The 20,487-nt window shown below is 39.4% G+C and overlaps 1 protein-coding gene across 1 annotated transcript in view; it reads left to right on the plus strand.

The window, feature by feature from the left end:
* Positions 1 to 20,487, plus strand: part of adamts9 (ADAM metallopeptidase with thrombospondin type 1 motif, 9) — a 153,952-nt gene that overhangs the window by 73,055 nt on the left and 60,410 nt on the right. Inside the window, exons 15-17 of the mRNA XM_061875256.1 lie at positions 9,643 to 9,760; positions 9,853 to 9,948; positions 20,051 to 20,217. Coding sequence (XP_061731240.1) covers positions 9,643 to 9,760; positions 9,853 to 9,948; positions 20,051 to 20,217 — 381 coding nt within the window. The remainder of the gene's footprint in view (positions 1 to 9,642; positions 9,761 to 9,852; positions 9,949 to 20,050; positions 20,218 to 20,487) is intronic.

The raw sequence follows: 20,487 nt of genomic DNA on the forward strand, positions 1-20,487 counted from the left end.
GCATGAAGCACGACACTATGGCAAGGCATGAAACATCAGCACAGGGCGACTGACTGGCAAAGACGAGCTTAAATACTGCCTCTGATTAGTGCTCGGGAAGCAGAGACAGGTGGACAAAATGAGTAACCAAGGAAACCAGACAAGGGAGTGGAAAAAAAAACAGGAACTTAAAGAGTCCAAAAGACAAACAGCACATGGCCAAACAAAAACATGATCAACAGACATGACATTTTATTTATTATTGGTTAGCTTCCGAATAACAATGTTATTAAAAAGAATAAGAGACTTATTATACTCTGAAAATGTTGGTCTTACTTAAAAATGCACGCATTTAGTTGTATTCAGTTTTAAAAAATATGATATGGCTCTCACGGAAATACATTTGGAAATATTTGGCTTTCATGGCCAAAAAGGTTCCCGACCCCTGATATAGAAGGATATTCTGAAGTCCATGCAGTGCTTCGCCGAGACAGCCGTTCACTATGGATTTACTGGGTTTGGCAAAAGTGGACTCTGACTGATCCCGTTTTTAGGAGGGCTAAGGCATACAACCTTTGAGAGATTAAAAAATGTCTCGCTGCTACCACTTACATGTGGTTCAGTTTATGTGCCATCTGCAAATGGTGCGTTGCAGGGCAAATTTAGTGCAGATGTCGGCTGCAACAGGTGAGATATTCCATGGAAATAAATCTGTGTTTTCAAGGTTCACAGACTCCTTTTTTTATGTTGATAGGAATAAACAAGCATGTATTTATCCAAACTCCATTACATGAATTATGCTCTGTTTTTTTTTTTCACTTTTTACGAGGCTGCAAAGCTGCTTTTTGGCAAGCAGGTTGGCCGAACAGTAGAAGACTGAGGGTCGAAAGGAGATGCATGTTCTCCTCGTGCTTCCCCTTACATTCCAAAAACCTGCTTGTTAAGTTATGCAATATTAACTGGAGACTCAAGAACCATGGTCCAAGTACAAACCCCTTTTCCATATGAGTTGGGAAATTTTGTTAGATGTAAATATAAACGGAATACAATGATTTCCAAATGCTTTTCAACCCATATTCAGTTGAATGCACTACAAAGACAACATATTTGATGTTCAAACTGATAAACTTTATTTATTTTTTTGCGAATAATTAAATTAGAATTTCATGGCTGCAACACGTGGCAAAGTAGTTGGGAAAGGGCATGTTCACCACTGTGTTACATCACCTTTTCTTTTAACAACACTCAATAAACGTTTGGGAGCTGAGGAAACTAATTGTTGAAGCTTTGAAAGTGGAATTCTTTCCCATTCTTGTTTTATGTAGAGCTTCAGTCGTTCAACAGTCCGAGGTCTCCGCTGTCGTATTTTACGCTTCATAATTTTCATTGGGAGACAGGTCTGGACTGCAGGCGGGCCAGGAAAGTACCCGCACTCTTTTACTACTAAAGCATGCTGTTGTAACACGTGGCTTGGCATTGTCTTGCTGAAATAAGCAGGGGCGTCCATGATAACGTTGCTTGGATGACAACATATGTTGCTCCAAAACCTGTATGGACCATTCAGCATTAATGGTGCCTTCACAGATGTGTAAGTTACCCATGCCTTGGGCACTAATACACCCCCATATCATCACAGATGCTGGCTTTTGAACTTTGTTTCTATAACAATCCGGATGATTATTTTCCTCTTTGTTCCGTGGCCACCACGTCCACAGTTTCCAAATATAATTTGAAATGTGGACTCGTCAGACCACAGAACACTTTTCCACTTTGCATCAGTCCATCTTAGATGAGCTCGGGCCCAGCGAAGCCAGCGGCGTTTCTTGGGTGTTGTTGATAGGTGGCTTTCGCAGAGTTTTAACTTGCACTTACAGATGTCGCAACCAACTGTAATTTCTGACAGTGGTTTTCTGAAGTGTTCCTGAGCCCATGTGGTGATATCCTTTACACACTGTCGGTTTTTGATGCAGCTCCGCCTGAGGAATCAAAGGTCTGTAATATCATCGCTTACGTGCAGTGATTTCTCCAGATTCTCTGAACCTTTTGATGATTTTACGGACAGTAGATGGTAAAATCCCTAAATTCCTTGCAATAGCTCGTTGAGAAATGTTGTTCTAAAACTGTTGGACAATTTTTCTTACAAATTGGTGACCCTCGCCCTATCTTTGTTTGTGAATGACTTAGCATTTCATGGAAGCTGCTTTTATACCCAATCATGGCACCCACCTGTTCCCAATTAGCCTGCACACCTGTGGGATGTTCCAAATAAGTGTTTGATGAGCATTCCTCAATTTTATCAGTATTTATTGCCACCTTTCCCAACTTCTTTGTCAGGTGTTGCTGGCATCAAATTCTAAAGTTAATGATTATTTGCCAAAAAATAATTATTTATCAGTTTGAACATCAAATATGTTGTCTTTGTAGCATATTCAACTGAATATGGGTTGAAAATGATTTGCAAATCCTCGTATCCATCCATCCATCCATCATCTTCCGCTTATCCGAGGTCGGGTCGCGGGGGCAGCAGCCTAAGCAGGGAAGCCCAGACTTCCCTATCTCCAGCCACTTCGTCTAGCTCTTCCCGGGGGATCCCGAGGCGTTCCCAGGCCAGCCGGGAGACATAGTCTTCCCAACGTGTCCTGGGTCTTCCCCGTGGCCTCCTACCAGCTGGACGTGCCCTAAACATATCCCTAGGGAGGCGTATTCCTCGTATTCCGTTTATATTTACATCTAACACAATTTCCCAACTCATATGGAAGCGGGGTTTGTAGTATTTGTCATAGTCTTTTCACGAAAATGTATGGCCCGGTTGGTAGAGAGGCCGTGCCAGCAACTTGAGGGTTGCAGGTTCGATCCCATCCTAGTCACTGCTGTTGTGTCCTTGGGCAAGACACTTTACCCACCTGCTCCCAGTGCCACCCACACTGGTTTAAATGTAACTTAGATGTTGGGTTTCACTATGTAAAAGCGCTTTGAGTCACTAGAGAAAAAGCGCTATATAAATAGAATTCTCTTCACTTCAGTTCACGTCGTTTAGGTGTTACTTGGAGACACGTTTTTTTCTGAGGTGAAATAAGTTTGAGAAACACTGTAAAAAGATTCTCCTTATCATATTGATACACAATTGTGTAGGCATATATATTTTAAAGGGACATAGTAAAAACAAAAATTGGAAGATTTTGCAACAAAAAACCTGGTCAGTCACCAAAATTTTACCTTAAAATGTGCATTTTTTTATTTTATTTTACGGCATACTACGGTTTTTATTTTTATATTTATATATTGGTTAAATTACAGTAAACGAGCTGCCTTTTTTTAACCGTAAAAAAACATGTTTGTTGTTTTACAGCGTACTTCTGTAAATGGAAAAAAACGCAACCTTGGTTTTTTTATGGTAAAATTCTGGCGATTGAGCTGCAAGTTTTTACCGTAAAATCAACCATTTTTTTTACAGTGTACAATTTTATGGATGGATTAGTTCGAGTGTGAATGTTGTCTGTCCATTTGTGTTGGCCCTGCGGTGAGGTGGCGACTTGTCCAGGGTGTACACCTCTTTCCGCCTGATTTTAGCTGAGATAGGCGCCAGCGCCCCCCGCCACCCCTCAAAAAAAGGGAATAAGCGGTAGAAAATGGATGGATGGATAGTTCGATATCATAAGTCAAGCAGATATCTAATTAATTTAAAACCTATTCTTACTCCTGCGCTTACCAAAGGCATGCGGTAAAAGTAAGCATGCACTAATTATTTTAAACCTCTTCTCACTCCGGCACTTGCCAAAGGCATGCAGTAAAAATTTTAGTGTGATGTAAGGACACCATCATGAAAACACATTTAATTAAAAAAAAAAACGTTATTTTGGTCTTACCTTTACTTATAAACAAAGTCCATGCCAGCTCCTTCTGATCAAAAGCATCGATAACTTGTTCATAGAAGTCTTCCTTATCTTTCTTCAGTTTTAAAAGTCTCTCTGTCTCGATGGAGATCTTCCTTTATTACCTCCTGCTTCGATTGAAAGTCCAGTTTAGAAAACGGTTTTATTTTAGATATGTAATCCTCCATATTAAAAGTGCAAGCGAGAGGAAAAAATAAAAACACGCTGCTCACTCTTGCTGCTTGTTGTCACTTCTTCTGCAGCCGAGTAGTCGCAAGAAGGATCAGTAGCGCCCTCTACCACCAGGAGGCGGGAGTCATTTAATGACTCATATTTGACACACGCAGCTCCGTTATTGTGACGGTCTCAAGCCGTCGTCTTGCAGGTTCCCAGGACCACCAAGGAAGGACATAGCTTGAGCAGATTGACTTTGTTTATTTTTCAATAAAACCTCAGGCCAGGTTGCTCTTCCGCTCCTTCTCTCCGCTCGCTCGCCGCCATCTTGAGCGTGCCCTGCCCATCTGTCGGACCGGCGTCTCCACAGGTATATTAATAAAACATAGCTGCTTACTGTTCTTTTTAGCATATTCAATAGCTTGGACCTTAAATCCTACTGACTAGCTCTTCATTTTCTTCCCTTTATGCAATTTCAAATTACCGGTATTGAAATCATTCTGCGCCATTTTGAAAATGATGACAAGGGAAGTGTCACTCATGACATCATGAGTTTGACCCGGCAGTAATACTAAGCATGCACTAATTATTTTGCGAAGTGAGTTTGACCCGGCGGTAATTCAAGGAAATACGGTGTGTTCATTTTTTAAATCGTAAATATAACAGAATATTTGTAGCATTATTAGACTATTAAAGTTGAAAAGATATGCATCAAAATGGAGATGGATAGAAAGATAAAGTGCATTATTATAGAGTATTATGTCCAGGCTTTTGCAGGCCACATAAAATATACATTTTATGTAGGGCTGGGCAACGATTAAAAATTTTAATCGAAGTTAATCGCACTATTTCTCCAATTAATCGCGATTAACTGCATTGTATACGCCAAGCCCAATAATGAATTCAAAAGTAGTGTGTAGTGCACCTTTATTGGAAAATTCTCCCACATGAACAAAAGCGCCAAAACATTTGTTGTGCAAACACAATTTAAATCAGTCCTTGTTAAACAGTAGCAGTTAAATAGCATATTTTATGGAAAATCAACTCAACAAATGTAAATACAAACATTTAAGCTTATTGCCACTGCCAGGGTATTTAAGTTATCCTGTTTGTTATGGAAAATAAATATAATCTACATACAAATCTCTGAGCCACAATCATAACATCCGAACAGGTAATTTCTGAGGTAAGAGCAGAAACATTTTTTTTTATTATCAGGGATCTTATGTTTAAAAAACCTATATTATAGGTAGTGGGCTGTTTTAGGGAATTTTTGATCAAATTATCCGTAGTAGCAATATTAATAATGTTGTGTTTATTCTGCGTAGTGCACTTAAAATAATTATGACCATATCTAGGAATTGATATGATGGGAATTTTCCGATTGTTTGCTTGGTGCTTTGATAAACTGAACGCATCATATACATGGTACTATATTGTGATGTTATGAGCCAGGGAAAAAAAGAACTACCCTACCCAGCATGCAACAGGAGTGACGAGCATGCGCAGGTTGTGTCGCCATGACGGGATCTTGTATGTTGTGATATGCACGTTCTGAAAGCAAACGTTAAGAACTCAGCCAACACTCCTCGTCTGCATTATTCATGAATAGACAGACAACACATATACTCCGCTGCTTCACAAGCCGCTGGATGTAGCTGGCAAAGTATTCCCATGCTAGCTAGCCGGTCTAGCAAGCACGCGTCATTCAGTCCAAAACGGCCCGATCCATCCACATCCAGAATTGTCTGGCGGTCGTAAGTGATCACGGAGTGACCACGCTGTAAGCCAGCCATGAAATTTGCAGAATTGTCCGGTATTTTTGCCAAATGTTCCATCTTTACCAAGAGCCTCTCCACGCCGAAGTACATCCGGGAGATGCCATCTTGTTAAGAAAAGGCGTTAGCATGTAAACAACATACGCAAATGTGCGATAAAATAATTGTCGGCGTTAATAGATTGATGAGTTAACGCTAATTAACGCATTAATTTGCCAACCCCTAATATATATATATATATATGAAGAGTTCATACGCAAAAACCGATAAACGCCATTTTGATAAAGTTTAGCCCAGCCTCGGTAATATATAGTCCGCCACTTCTATTGTGGTATACCAAAATCAATTTGTTTGCAAATGCGGACAAATGCCGCTTTTAACGTCATTTAGTTCAGCGATTTATTGCAACGGCCGATAAGCTACCACAAAAGCCGATATATCCGTTTGCCCAACCAGCGTTGCAGTACGGGATCACGTGACAAACAAAATGGGGTCGCGCACGGACTCACTCAGTGTTGTTATCCACGCATGAATAATTTGGAAGCTTCTCCTGTGAACAAAACTGTTAAGCCAGCGAAAAAAACTGACCTGTTGAAGTTATTTGATGTTGGCGCTAGCACGCGTGTCCGTGAGTTTTACACCGCTGCGTTAAACGATGTTGTCGAGCATGGAGCTAATGTCGATAGCGATGATGAGTGAGCTGTTATCTGCACAGGAGTGTTTTTGATAGGCAAACCAGGTTGAGCATTTGTGCTTGTTTTATTAATAAAACATTGTCTTCATTGCAACACTGTTTTTTTTGTTTTTTCATTTTGTGCTGAAAGCACAAGGTAAATATGTGAGGAAAAAAGCATGTCCGGTTAGCAAGTACGAAAAAACAATGTTCGCAGGGACAGCTAGATTTATGCGTACCAAGGGATCGAAACTGTTAAATAATGAAGTGAAGAAATGTGAAAAGTTGTTACGTTGAAATGTGGCTTTCGATACATTTCACGTTCTGTTTTTCTCTCTATCTTTATCTTGAATATTATGCGAAATAACGACCGCAAAGAAAACGATTTTGGAGATATCTGTTTTTGCGACATATCATAATTTGGATATATCTGCTTTTGACGTAAAACCACATCAAACACTCTTACTTGAAAGCCATTCATTACATCAGCATTTCTTAAAAGTTTAGGCTTTCATGTCTTGCTTATGTTGATATTAAATAAACCATTGTACGCTTGTACATGTACCGGCAACACCAGCAGGCAGAAAATCGTTAATATACAGAATCGGTCAAAATGGATTTATCTGCTTTTGCATATGAACTCTTCATATATATGTGTATATATATATATATATATATACGGCTTTATTTGAGCCACTATGGATTGAACTTTCACAGTATCATGTTAGACCCGCTCGACATCCATTGCTTTCGGTCCCCTAGAGGGGGGGGTTGCCCACATCTGAGGTCCTCTCCAAGGTTTCTCATAGTCAGCATTGTCACTGGCATCCCACTGGATGTGAATTCTCCCTGCCCACCGGGTGTGAGTTTTCCTCGCCCTTTTGTGGGTTCTTCCAAGGATGTCGTAGTCGTAGTGGTTTGTGCAGTCCTTTGAGACATTTGTGATTCGGGGCTATATAAATAAACATTGATTGATTTATTTATTTATATCTGCACTGTGTTGCTTTTTTTTTAATCCTACACTACGAAGAGCTAAAGCAACGAAATGTCGTTCTTATTTGTACTGTGGAGTTCAAATTTGAATGACAATAAAAAGGAAGTCGAAGTGAAGTGAATTATATTTATATAGCGCTTTTCTCTAGTGACTCAAATCGCTTTACATAGTGAAACCCAATATATAAGTTACATTTAAACCAGTGTCTATTAAAGTTGAAAAAGTATGCATGCATGCATCAAAATGGAGATAGATAGAAAGATAAAGGGCTTTATTATAGAATATTATGTTATGACATGGGAAGAGTTCGGGGAAGCCATGGAAAACGACTTCCGGACGGCTTCGAAGCGATTCTGGACCACCATCCGCCGCCTCAGGAAGGGGAAGCAGTGCACTATCAACACCGTGTATGGTGCGGATGGTGTTCTGCTGACCTCGACTGCGGATGTTGTGGATAGGTGGAAGGAATACTTCGAAGACCTCCTCAATCCCACCAACACGTCTTCCTATGAGGAAGCAGTGCCTGGGGAATCTGTAGTGGACTCTCCTATTTCTGGGGCTGAGGTCGCTGAGGTAGTTAAAAAGCTCCTCGGTGGCAAGGCCCCGGGGGTGGATGAGATCCGCCCGGAGTTTCTTAAGGCTCTGGATGCTGTGGGGCTGTCTTGGTTGACAAGACTTTGCAGCATCGCGTGGACATCGGGGGCGGTACCTCTGGATTGGCAGACCGGGGTGGTGGTCCCTCTCTTTAAGAAGGGGGACCGGAGGGTGTGTTCCAACTATCGTGGGATCACACTCCTCAGCCTTCCCGGTAAGGTTTATTCAGGTGTACTGGAGAGGAGGCTACGCCTGATAGTCGAACCTCTGATTCAGGAGGAACAGTGTGGTTTTCGTCCTGGTCGTGGAACTGTGGACCAGCTCTATACTCTCGGCAGGGTTCTTGAGGGTGCATGGGAGTTTGCCCAACCAGTCTACATGTGCTTTGTGGACTTGGAGAAGGCATTCGACCGTGTCCCTCGGGAAGTCCTCTGGGGAGTGCTCAGAGAGTATGGGGTACCGGACTGTCTTATTGTGGCGGTCCGTTCCCTGTACGATCAGTGCCAGAGCTTGGTCCGCATTGCCGGCAGTAAGTCGGACACGTTTCCAGTGAGGGTTGGACTCCGCCAAGGCTGCCCTTTGTCACCGATTCTGTTCATAACTTTTATGGACAGAATTTCTAGGCGCAGTCAAGGCGTTGAGGGGTTCCGGTTTGGTGGCCACAGGATTAGGTCTCTGCTTTTTGCAGATGATGTGGTCCTGATGGCTTCATCTGACCGGGATCTTCAGCTCTCGCTGGATCGGTTCGCAGCCGAATGTGAAGCGACCGGAATGAGAATCAGCACCTCCAAGTCCGAGTCCATGGTTCTCGCCCGGAAAAGGGTGGAGTGCCATCTCCGGGTTGGGGAGGAGACCCTGCCCCAAGTGGAGGAGTTCAAGTACCTAGGAGTCTTGTTCACGAGTGAGGGAAGAGTGGATCGTGAGATCGACAGGCGGATCGGTGCGGCGTCTTCAGTAATGCGGACGTTGTACCGATCCGTTGTGGTGAAGAAGGAGCTGAGCCGGAAGGCAAAGCTCTCAATTTACCGGTCGATCTACGTTCCCATCCTCACCTATGGTCATGAGCTTTGGGTCATGACCGAAAGGATAAGATCACGGGTACAAGCGGCCGAAATGAGTTTGGGTCTCTCCCTTAGAGATAGGGTGAGAAGCTCTGCCATCCGGGAGGAACTCAAAGTAAAGCCGCTGCTCCTTCACATGGAGAGGAGCCAGATGAGGTGGTTCGGGCATCTGGTCAGGATGCCACCCGAACGCCTCCCTAGGGAGGTGTTTAGGGCACGTCCAACCGGTAGGAGGCCACGGGGAAGACCCAGGACACGTTGGGAAGACTATGTCTCCCGGCTGGCCTGGGAACGCCTCGGGATCCCCCGGGAAGAGCTAGACGAAGTGGCTAGGGAGAGGGAAGTCTGGGTTTCTCTGCTTAGGCTGTTGCCCCCGCGACCCGACCTCGGATAAGCGGAAGATGATGGATGGATGGATGGATGTTATGCACTTTTTATGACAACTGTGCCTTAAAAATACGACTGGAGGGATATTTTCTCCAATATGGTTTTCCTCTGTGTGTCTTTTCCTGAGCAGCAAGCTGGCTGTGACCATGTCCTGAACTCCAAAGCCAGGCGGGACAAGTGCGGCGTGTGCGGCGGTGACAACTCTTCCTGCAAAACCGTGGCAGGCACTTTCAATATTGTACGCTACGGTACGTGACAAAGTCGTAACGCTATCCCCGGCTCTCTTCCTGTCTGTCTTTGTTTGCTAAACCGATGGTGTGTGCACGTCACGCATGTGCAGGCTACAACGAAGTGGTGCGCATACCCGGCGGTGCTACCAACATAGATGTGCGTCAACACAGCTACTCAGGGAAACCGGAGGACGACAACTACCTCGGTAAGGAACAACAACTTGGTAATATCCCCCTTGTGAAAGTCTGACAAAGTTATCGGATTTAACAGGTTATTCATTATTTTGGTGGTCATTTTCAGACAGTAGGGGTTTTTTTGTTTGGATAAATGACTTTAGTTTGTGTGGTGGATGAATGCATGCAGAAAACTTTAATTTGCATGTACAAAGATCATATATGCTAGTTTGGAGAGGCATAAGTCCTGAAAGTCATGGTCCCCGCGGGCACCAAGGTCGCCCGTAAGGACCAGATGAGTCGCCCGCCGGCCTGTTCTAAAAATAGCTCAAATAGCAGCACTTACCAGTGAGCTGCATCTATTTTTAAAATTGTATTTATTTACTAGTATTTATTTTGAGCCGGGCTTCACGGTGGCAGAGGGGTTAGTGCGTCTGCCTCACAATACGAAGTTCCTGCAGTCCTGGGTTCAAATCCAGGCTCGGGATCTTTCTGTGTGGAGTTTGCATGTTCTCCCGTGAAGGCCGGGTATTCCGGCTTCCTCCCACCTCCAAAGACATGCACCTGGGGATAGGTTGATTGGCAACACTAAATTGGCCCTAGTGTGTGAATGTGAGTGTGAATGTTGTCTGTCTATCTGTGTTGGCCCTGTGATGAGGTGGCGACTTGTCCAGGGTGTACCCTGCCTTCCGCCCGATTGTAGCTGAGATAGGCGCCAGGGCCCCCCGCGACCCCGAAAGGGAATAAGCGGTAGAAAATGGATGGATGGATGGATATTTTGAGCCGAGGCACATTTTTTGCGTTGAAAAAATCCAAAGGAACACCACCAGCAGAAATCCTTAAAATATGAAACCCGATATTGACAGTAAAAAGTCGTCTGATACGACTTTAAATCAGGGGTTACCAACGCGGTGCCCGCGGGCACCAAGGTCGCCCGTAAGGACCAGATGAGTCGCCCGCTGGCCTGTTCTAAAAATAGCTCAAATAGCAGCACTTACCAGTGAGCTGCCTCATTTTTTAAATTGTATTTATTTACTAGCAAGCTGGTCTCGCTTTGCTCGACATTTTTCATTCTAAGAGAGACAAAACTCAAATAGAATTTGAAAATACGAGAAAATATTTTAAAGACTTGGTCTTCACTTGTTTAAATAAATTCATTTTTTTTTTTTTTACTTTGCTTCTTATAACTTTCAGAAAGACAATTTTAGAGAAAAGATACAACCTTAAAAATGATTTTAGGATTTTTAAATTCCTTCCTCTTCTTTCCTGACAATTTAAATCAATGTTCAAGTATTTTTTTTTTTTTATTGTAAAGAATAAAAACATTTTAATGTAATTCTTAATTTTAGCTACTGTTTTTTCGATGAAGAATATTTGTGAAATATTTCTTCAATCTGATTATGATTAAAATTCCCCCCAAAATTCTGCCAAATGTAGAAAAATCTGTAGAATCAAATGTAAATCTTATTTCAAAGTCTTTTGAATTTCTTTTAAAATTTTTGTTCTGGAAAATCTAGACGAAATAATGATTTGTCTTTGTTAAAAATGTAGCTTGGTCCAATTGTTTATATATTCTAACAAAGTGCAGATTGGATTTTAACCTATTTAAAACATGTCATCAAAATTCTAAAATTAATCTTAATCAGTAAAAATTACTAATGATGATCCATAAATTTTATTTTTTATTTTTTCAAAAATATTCGAATTAGCTCGTTTTTTTCTTCATTTTTCGGTTGAATTTTGAATTTTAAAGAGTCGAAATTGAAGATAATAATTACATTTGAATTTCTTCCGTTTTTTCTCCTTATTTAAACCGTTCAATTAAGTGTTTTTTTCATCATTTATTCTCTACAAAAAAACCTTTCTTTTCATTTTTGTCGGTTGAATTTTGAATTTTAAAGAGTCGAAATTGAAGATTAGCTATGCTTCAAAATGTATTTTAAATTTTTTTAGTGTTTTCTCCTCTTTTAAAGTGTTTTTTTCATCATTTATTCTCTACAAAAAAACCTTCCGTAAAAGGAAAAAAAATGTACGACGGAATGACAGACAGAAATACCCATTTTTTCTCTCCATATATAAATTTATTTAATAAAGGTAAATTGAGCAAATTGGCTATTTTTGGCAATTTATTTAAGTGTGTATCAAACTGGTAGCCCTTCGCATGAATCAGTACCCAAGAAGTAGCTCTTGCTTTCAAAAAGGTTGGTGACCCCTGACGTAAAGTAATTGTAGTTTGCAGAGAGTAGTTTGTGCACATTTGCGTTACATAGTGTGGAACCTCGATTTACAAACACATTTGTGGGGGTTGCCCACATATGCGGTCCTCTCCAAGGTTTCTCATAGTCATTGTCACCGAAGTCCCACCGGGGTGAGTTTTTCCTTGCCCCCTTATGTGGGCTCTGTACCGCGGTTGTGGCTTGTGCAGCCCTTTGAGACACTTATGATTTAGGGTTATATAAATAAACATTGATTGATTGATTGATTGATTCGGTTCTTGAACAGGGTTCATAAATACAAAAGTTCATATACTGAATCAAGTTTCTCTGTAAGAATCAATGTCAACATGATAATTGGTTGCAGCCTTAAAAAAAGTATGTATTTTAGATCAGTGGTCCCCAACCTTTGGGCTCGGCTCGATTGGTACAGGGCCGCAAAATATCTTTTTATACATTTTTTTATTTTTATTAAATCAACATAATAAATACAAAATACACTTACAATTATTGCACCAACCCAAAAACTTCCCTTTTTCATGACAAAAACCTCCCAATTACAGTGGGGCAAAAAAGTATTTAGTCAGCCAGCGATTGTGCAAGTTCTCCCACTTAAAATGATGACAGAGGTCTGTAATTTTCATCATAGGTACACTTCAACTGTGAGAGACAGAATGTGAAAAAGAATTGTAGTAATTTTAAATAATTTATTTGTAAATTATGGTGGAAAATAAGTATTTGGTCAACCATTCAAAGCTCTCACTGATGGAAGGAGGTTTTGGCTCAAAATCATTCATTCTTTCCTTAACACGGATCAATCGTCCTGTCCCCTTAGCAGAAAAACAGCCCCAAAGCATGATGTTTCCACCCCCATGCTTCACAGTAGGTATGGTGTTCTTGGGATGCAACTCAGTATTCTTCTTCCTCCAAACACCACCAGTTCTATTTTGGTTTCATCTGACCACATGACATTCTCCCAATCCTCTGCTGTATCATCCATGTGTTCTCTGGCAAACTTCAGACGGGCCTGGACATGCATGCACTGGCTTAAGCAGGCGGGACACGTCTGGCACTGCTGGATTGGATTCCCACGACGAGTTGAGTTTATACCAAAAAGTTCTATTTTGGTTTCATCTGACCACATGACATTCTCCCAATCCTCTGCTGTATCATCCATGTATCCATTTTGGTATAAACTCAACTTGTCGTGTTTGGAGGAAGAAGAATACTGAGTTGCATCCAAAGAACACCATACTTACTGTGAAGCATGGGGGTGGAAACATCATGCTTTGGGGCTGTTTTTCTGCTAAGGGAACAGGACGATTGATCCGTGTTAAGGAAAGAATGAATGATATTTTGAGCCAAAACCTCCTTCCATCAGTGAGAGCTTTGAATGGTTGACCAAATACTTATTTTCCACCATAAATTCTTTAAAATTCCTACAATGTGAATTCCTGGATTTTTTCTTCACATTCTGTCTTTCACAGTTGAAGTGTACCTATGATGAAAATTACAGACCTCTGTCATCTTTTTAAGTGGGAGAACTTGCACAATCGCTGGCTGACTAAATACTTTTTTTTGCCCCAATGTATATGTTTTTTTTCCCTTCTTTATTATGCATTTTCGGCAGGTGCGACGTATACTCCGGAGCGACTTATAACCTGAAAAATGTGTTAAATATCTGCTAGACACCTTTATTTATGACTTTAAAGCAAGTTATACGTACTAAAATGTAATAATCAAATGAATATGCATTTCAATCTTGATTAATCCCAGGTTATTAACCCATAATGTAAATTAATTATAAATAATCGGCAATGGAAAGCAGCCAATACTACGATGTGGCCATCAATAAAATGTAGTTTTACACCGTGTTTTGATATGTGCGTGCGAGGTCTTTTTGATAATTGACATTTATTTTAAAAAAAGCAGCAGCTTAGGCATGCATGTTTTGTCTCTGCTTGCCTATGTCCAGATTTGTGTGAGAAGCTTTGAAGGTTTACTCAGCATGGATGTGGCAGCTTTTCGACTATTGTTGGCACGGGCGTGCTAAAACCTGAGCCCAAATATCCCCTGGGCTCTGTCAAGGTTAACATGTCCATGTGTGCAGAGAGTGTATGCATGGATGATTGTCTGTTTATTTCTTCAAAAGCTTGAACGTTTGCAAAGCCTCCAAACAATAGCTTTTTTTTAATCTAGACTCGTCAATCTTTGCATGCTTTTCTTTTTTTTTTTTTAGTGCAGTGTGATAGGATCATAAGATGCTGCCTGAATGAAAAGCATAGTTGTATTTATATAATGTGTCAAATGGTGGGGAAATTAAAAGCAGTGTTAGGGTTAGTGAGTGCAGCAATCAGGACAGGACTGGACAGGCCTGAATGATATGTCAGTAATAATAAGCAATAATTCTGCTGTCTAATTCGGTTTGTCACGATAAATAATTGAGCTGGTCCTAAAATTAACTGAGCCGTCTGTGTACCGATGAAATTATTGGATTTCTGCAGTTTTATTCCAGTAAAAGTGCCGCCCGCAGCTAATTGTTTACCAGCCCGCCACACATTCTGGAAATGCTATTGCAAAAATAAAAAAGGACGTTAAAAATATTCACTGTAAAAAATAAAAAAAAATGTTGTTTTGACAGGAAAACTGTAAAAACAGAGAATTCCTTTAAAAATTACAGCAGCCCAGTAGATAACTTTACGGTCAAAATATGTAAATTGATTTACAGCGAATTAAATTACGTCTGAATCACATAAAAAAAACTGCTATTGCAAAAATAAAAAAGGACGTTAAAAATATTCACTGTAAAAAAAAAAAAAAATTTTGTTTTGACAGGAAAACTGTAAAAACAGAGAATTCCTTTAAAAATTACAGCAGCCCAGTAGATAACTTTACGGTCAAAATATGTAAATTGATTTACAGCAAATTAAATTACGTCTGAATCACATAAAAAACTGCTATTGCAAAAATAAAAAAGGACGTTAAAAATATTCACTGTAAAAAAAAAATTTAGTTTTGACAGGAAAACTGTAAAAACAGAGAATTCCTTTAAAAATTACAGCAGCCCAGTAGATAACTTTACGTCAAAATATGTAAATTGATGTAAAGCGAGTTAAATTACGTCTGAATCGCATAAAAAAACTGCTATTGCAAAAATAAAAAAGGATATTAAAAATATTCACTGTAAAAAAAAAAATGTTTTTACAGGAAAACTGTAAAAACAGAGAATTCCTGTAAAAATTGCAGCAGCCCAGTAGATAACTTTACGGTCAAAATATGTAAATTGATTTAAAGCAAATTAAATTACGTCTGAATCACATAAAAAAAACTGCTATTGCAAAAATAAAAAAGGACATTAAAAATATTCACTGTAAAAAAAAAAACAATTGTTTTGACAGGAAAACAATTTTTTTTTTTTTTACAGTGAATATTTTTAACGTCCTTTTTGTAAAAATTACAGCAGCCCAGTATATAACTACGGTCAAAATATGTAACTTCATTTACAGCGAATTAAATTACGTCTGAATCACATGAAAAAAACTGCTATTGCAAAAATAAAAAAGGACATTAAAATATTCACTGTAAAAAAAAAAAGATTTTGTTTTTACAGGAAAACTGTAAAAACAGAGAATTCCTGTAAAAATTGCAGCAGCCCAGTAGATAACTTTACGGTCAAAATATGTAAATTGATTTAAAGCAAATTAAATTACGTCTGAATCACATAAAAAAAACTGCTATTGCAAAAATAAAAAAGGACATTAAAAATATTCACTGTAAAAAAAAAAATAATTGTTTTGACAGGAAAACAATTTTTTTTTTTTTTACAGTGAATATTTTTAACGTCCTTTTTGTAAAAATTACAGCAGCCCAGTATATAACTACGGTCAAAATATGTAACTTCATTTACAGCGAATTAAATTACGTCTGAATCACATGAAAAAAACTGCTATTGCAAAAATAAAAAAGGACATTAAAATATTCACTGTAAAAAAAAAAAGATTTTGTTTTTACAGGAAAACTGTAAAAACAGAGAATTCCTGTAAAAATTACAGCAGCCCAGTACATAACTTTACGGTCAAAATATGTAAATTGATTCAAAGCGAATTAAATTATGTCTGAATCACATAAAAAAACTGCTATTGCAAAAATAAAAAAGGACATTAAAAATATTCACTGTAAAAAAAAAAAAATTTAGTTTTGACAGAAAAACTGTAAAAACAGATAATTCCTGTAAACATTACAGCAGCAGAGTAGATAACTTTACGGTCAAAATATGTAAATTGATTTACAGCGAATTAAATTACGTCTGAATCACATTAAAAAAAACTGCTATTGCAAAAATAAAAAAGGACATTAAAAATATTCACTGTAAAAAAAAAAATGTTTTTACAGGAAAACTGTAAAAACAGAGAATTCCTGTAAAAATTACAGCAGCAAAGTAGATAACTTTACGGTCAAAATATGTAAATTGAATTGCAGCGAATTAAATTACGTCTGAATCACATAAAAAAACTGCTATTGCAAAAATAAAAAAGGACGTTAAAAATATTCACTGTAAAAAAAAAAAAAAATGTTTTTACAGGAAAACTGTAACAACAGAGAATTCCTTTAAAAATTACAGCAGCCCAGTAGATAACTTTACAGTCAAAATATGTAAATTGATTTACAGCGAATTAAATTACGTCTGAATCACATAAAAAAAACTGCTATTGCAAAAATAAAAAAGGACATTAAAAATATTCACTGAAAAAAAAATAAATTGTTTTGACAGGAAAACTGTAAAAACAGAAAATTCCTGTAAAAATTACAGCAGCCCAGTAGATAAGTTTACGGTCAAAATATGTAAATTGATTTACAGCGAATTAAATGACGTCTGAATCCCATAAAAAAACTTAAGTATACAAAAAAAAATGTGTTATTTTGCATAAAAATGTTGTATATAAACAAACCAATTCCTGTATTTTTTTTTACATGTAATTTATTTTATTGTGCATCAATAAATGATCAAATTAACAGGGAAATATCAAACAAAAAACTAATTTAAACTGGTAGAACAATAGTAAAACTTTGCATTTTAAATGGAGCTGTTCTGTATATTATACATAAAATCTACTCATAATATGCTGTATTATTTATGTTTTAATAATCCAGTTATTATGTAAAATTTGACGTATAAACCTGCAAAATTATTTCTAGTACCTGTGCGCCGAAACAAAAATACATCTTGAGAAAAGACGAGAGGAAAACATCACTTTTGGAACATTTATTTAACAGCCATCATTAATAGTTCAAAACAATTGGATTTTTGTTTTTCCTCGTGCAAAGAAGAAACATGTCATGGATCTTTTGACTGAATACAGGTTGAAATACTCCAGAAGATTAGCCTCTTTAAATCTGGACATTTGTTTAAAGGGGAACATTATCACCATTTCAAAAGGGTTAAAAACAATAAAAATCAGTTCCCAGTGGCTTGTTGTATTTTTGGAAGTTTTTTTCAAAATTTTACCGGTCTCGGAATATCCCTAAAAAAAAGCTTTAAAGTGCTTGATTTTCTTTACTTGCTATGCGACTATCCATTTCCCTGTGCTGCCAATATAAACAAACAATGGCAGATACCACAGCAAGATATAGCGACATTAGCTCGGATTCAGACTCGGATTTCAGCGACTTAAGCGATTCAACAGATTACGCATGTATTGAAACGGATGGTTGGAGTATGAAAGTATTGAAGAAGAAACTAAAGCTATTGAGCGAATAGCTATTGACGCTATTCATAGCCATAGCATGGCCGAATAGCTGCGTTAGCATCACCGGTAAAATGTGCGGACCAAACGATCAGGGCTTTCGCATCTTGTGACACTGGAGCAACTTAAATCCGTCGATTGGTAAGTGTTTGTTTCGCATTAAATGTGGGTGGAAGTACACGTAATATAGTTGCAAATGCATCTGCAGGTTATCCATACATCTCTGTGCCATGTCTGCTTTAGTACCGCCGGTAAATAGCATGTTAGCATCGATTAGCGTAGCATGTTAGCATCGATTAGCCGGCAGTCAACATCAACAAAACTCACCTTTGTGAATTCGTTGACTTTATAGTTGCAAATGCATCTGCAGGTTATCCATACATCTCTGTGCCATGTCTGCTTTAGCACCGCCGGTAAATAGCATGTTAGCGTCGATTAGCGTAGCATGTTAGCATTGATTAGCTGGCAGTCACGCCGCGACCAAATATGTCTGATTAGCACATAAGTCAACATCAACAAAACTCACCTTTGTGATTCAGTTGACTAAATCGTTGCAAATGCATCTGCAGGTTATCCATACATCTCTGTGCCATGTCTGTCTTAGCATCGCCGGTAAAATGTGCAGACACTCTGGTACATTCAATGGGGGTCTGGCCGCAGATTTCTTGCCAGTGGTGCAGCTTGAATCCCTCCCTGTTAGTGTTGTTACACCCACCGACAACACACCGACGAGGCATGATGTCTCCAAGGTTCCAAAAAATAGTCGAAAAAACGGGGAATAACAGAGCTGAGACCCGGTGTTTGTAATGTAAAAATGAATATGGCGGGTGTGTTGCCTCGGTGACGTCACGTTTTGACATCATCGGAAAAAGAGCGATAAACAGAAAGGCGTTTAATTCGCCAAAATTCACCCATTTAGAGTTCGGAAATCGGTTAAAAAAATAAATAAAAAATGTCTGCACCATCAAGGTACAGAAAAACATAGGTACACTTCAACTGTGAGAGAGAGAATGTGAAAAAAAATCCAGGAATTCACGTTGTATGAATTTAAAAAATGTATATTTGTAAATTATGGTGGAAAATAAGTATTTGGTCAACCATTCAAAGCTCTCACTGATGGAAGGAGGTTTTGGCTCAAAATATCATTCATTCTTTCCTTAACACGGATCAATCGTCCTGTCCTCTTAGCAGAAAAACAGCCCCAAAGCATGATGTTTCCACCCCCATGCTTCACCGTAGGTATGGTGTTCTTGGGATGCAACTCAGTATTCTTCTTCCTCCACACACCACAAGTTCTATTTTGGTTTCATCTGACCACATGACATTCTCCCAATCCTCTGCTGTATCACCCATGTGCTCTCTGGCAAACTTCAGACGGGCCTGGACATGCATGCACTGGCTTAAGCAGGGGGACACGTCTGGCACTGCAGGATTGGATTCCCCGTCGGCATAGCGTGTTACTGATGGTAACCTTTGTTACTTTGGTCCCGGCTTTCTGCAGGTCATTCACCAGGTTCCCAGTGTGGTTCTGGGATTTTTGCTCACCGTTCTCATGATCATTTTGACCCCACTGGATGAGATCTTGCGTGGAGCCCCAGATGGAGGGAGATTATCAGTGGATAATTGCTCCCACAGTTGATTTTTTCACACCAAGCTGCTCTCCTATTGTAGATTCACTCTCTCCAGTCCGGTGCAGGTCTACAATTCTTTTCCTGGTGTCTTTGGCCATAGTGGAGTTTGGAGTCTGACTGTTTGAGGCTGTGGACAGGTGTCTTTTATACAGATAACGGGTTCAAACAAGTGCCGTTAATACGGGTAACAAGTGGAGGACAGAAGAGCTTCTTAAAGAGGTCTGGGACAGCCAGAGATCTTCCTTGTTTGAAGGGACCAAATACTTATTTTCCACCATAATTTACAAATAAATTCTTTAAAATTCCTACAATGTGAATTCCTGGATTTTTTTTCCACATTCTGTCTCTCACAGTTGAAGTGTACCTATGATGGAAATTACAGACCTCTGTCATCGTTTTAAGTGGGAGAACTTGCACAATCTCTGGCTGACTAAATACTTTTTTGCCCCACTGTAGTTTGATCCCAGGTGGAATAAGACTCAACGTGGGCCTTTGAAGTACGTCAGCGGGGGATATAAATCATCCCTTCTTTCTGTGTCCCTGCAGCCATCTCCAACAGCCGTGGAGAGTTCCTGCTTAACGGAGAGTTTGTAGTCAGCATGTTCAAAAGGGAAATAAAAGTGGGAAACGCTGTCATCGAGTACAGTGGCTCCGACCACGTTATCGAGAGGATCAATTGTACCGAGCGCATCGAGGAGGAGATCATTGTCCAGGTAATTCCTTTCTTCTGGAGAATACACTGACTGTTTGCTTCATTGAAATGTAAACATTGTTTTTACTGATGTTTAGAAATGCAGAGTTTGAATACATTCGCAAAAAATGTTAAGCCAAAGATCAAATTGGCATCGAATCCAAGTTCAAGCTCGTCCATGGATGTTCTCATTCGTCCAAGTCGTTGTATTCTCAGGGCTTTCAATCCACGCAAGAATGTTGTCATTCCATATGTACCAGCAGTGACGTGCGGTAGAGATGCGCGGTTTATC

The sequence above is a fragment of the Nerophis ophidion genome, linkage group LG16 (assembly GCF_033978795.1).
Source record: "Nerophis ophidion isolate RoL-2023_Sa linkage group LG16, RoL_Noph_v1.0, whole genome shotgun sequence".
NCBI classification, from domain to species: domain Eukaryota; kingdom Metazoa; phylum Chordata; class Actinopteri; order Syngnathiformes; family Syngnathidae; genus Nerophis; species Nerophis ophidion.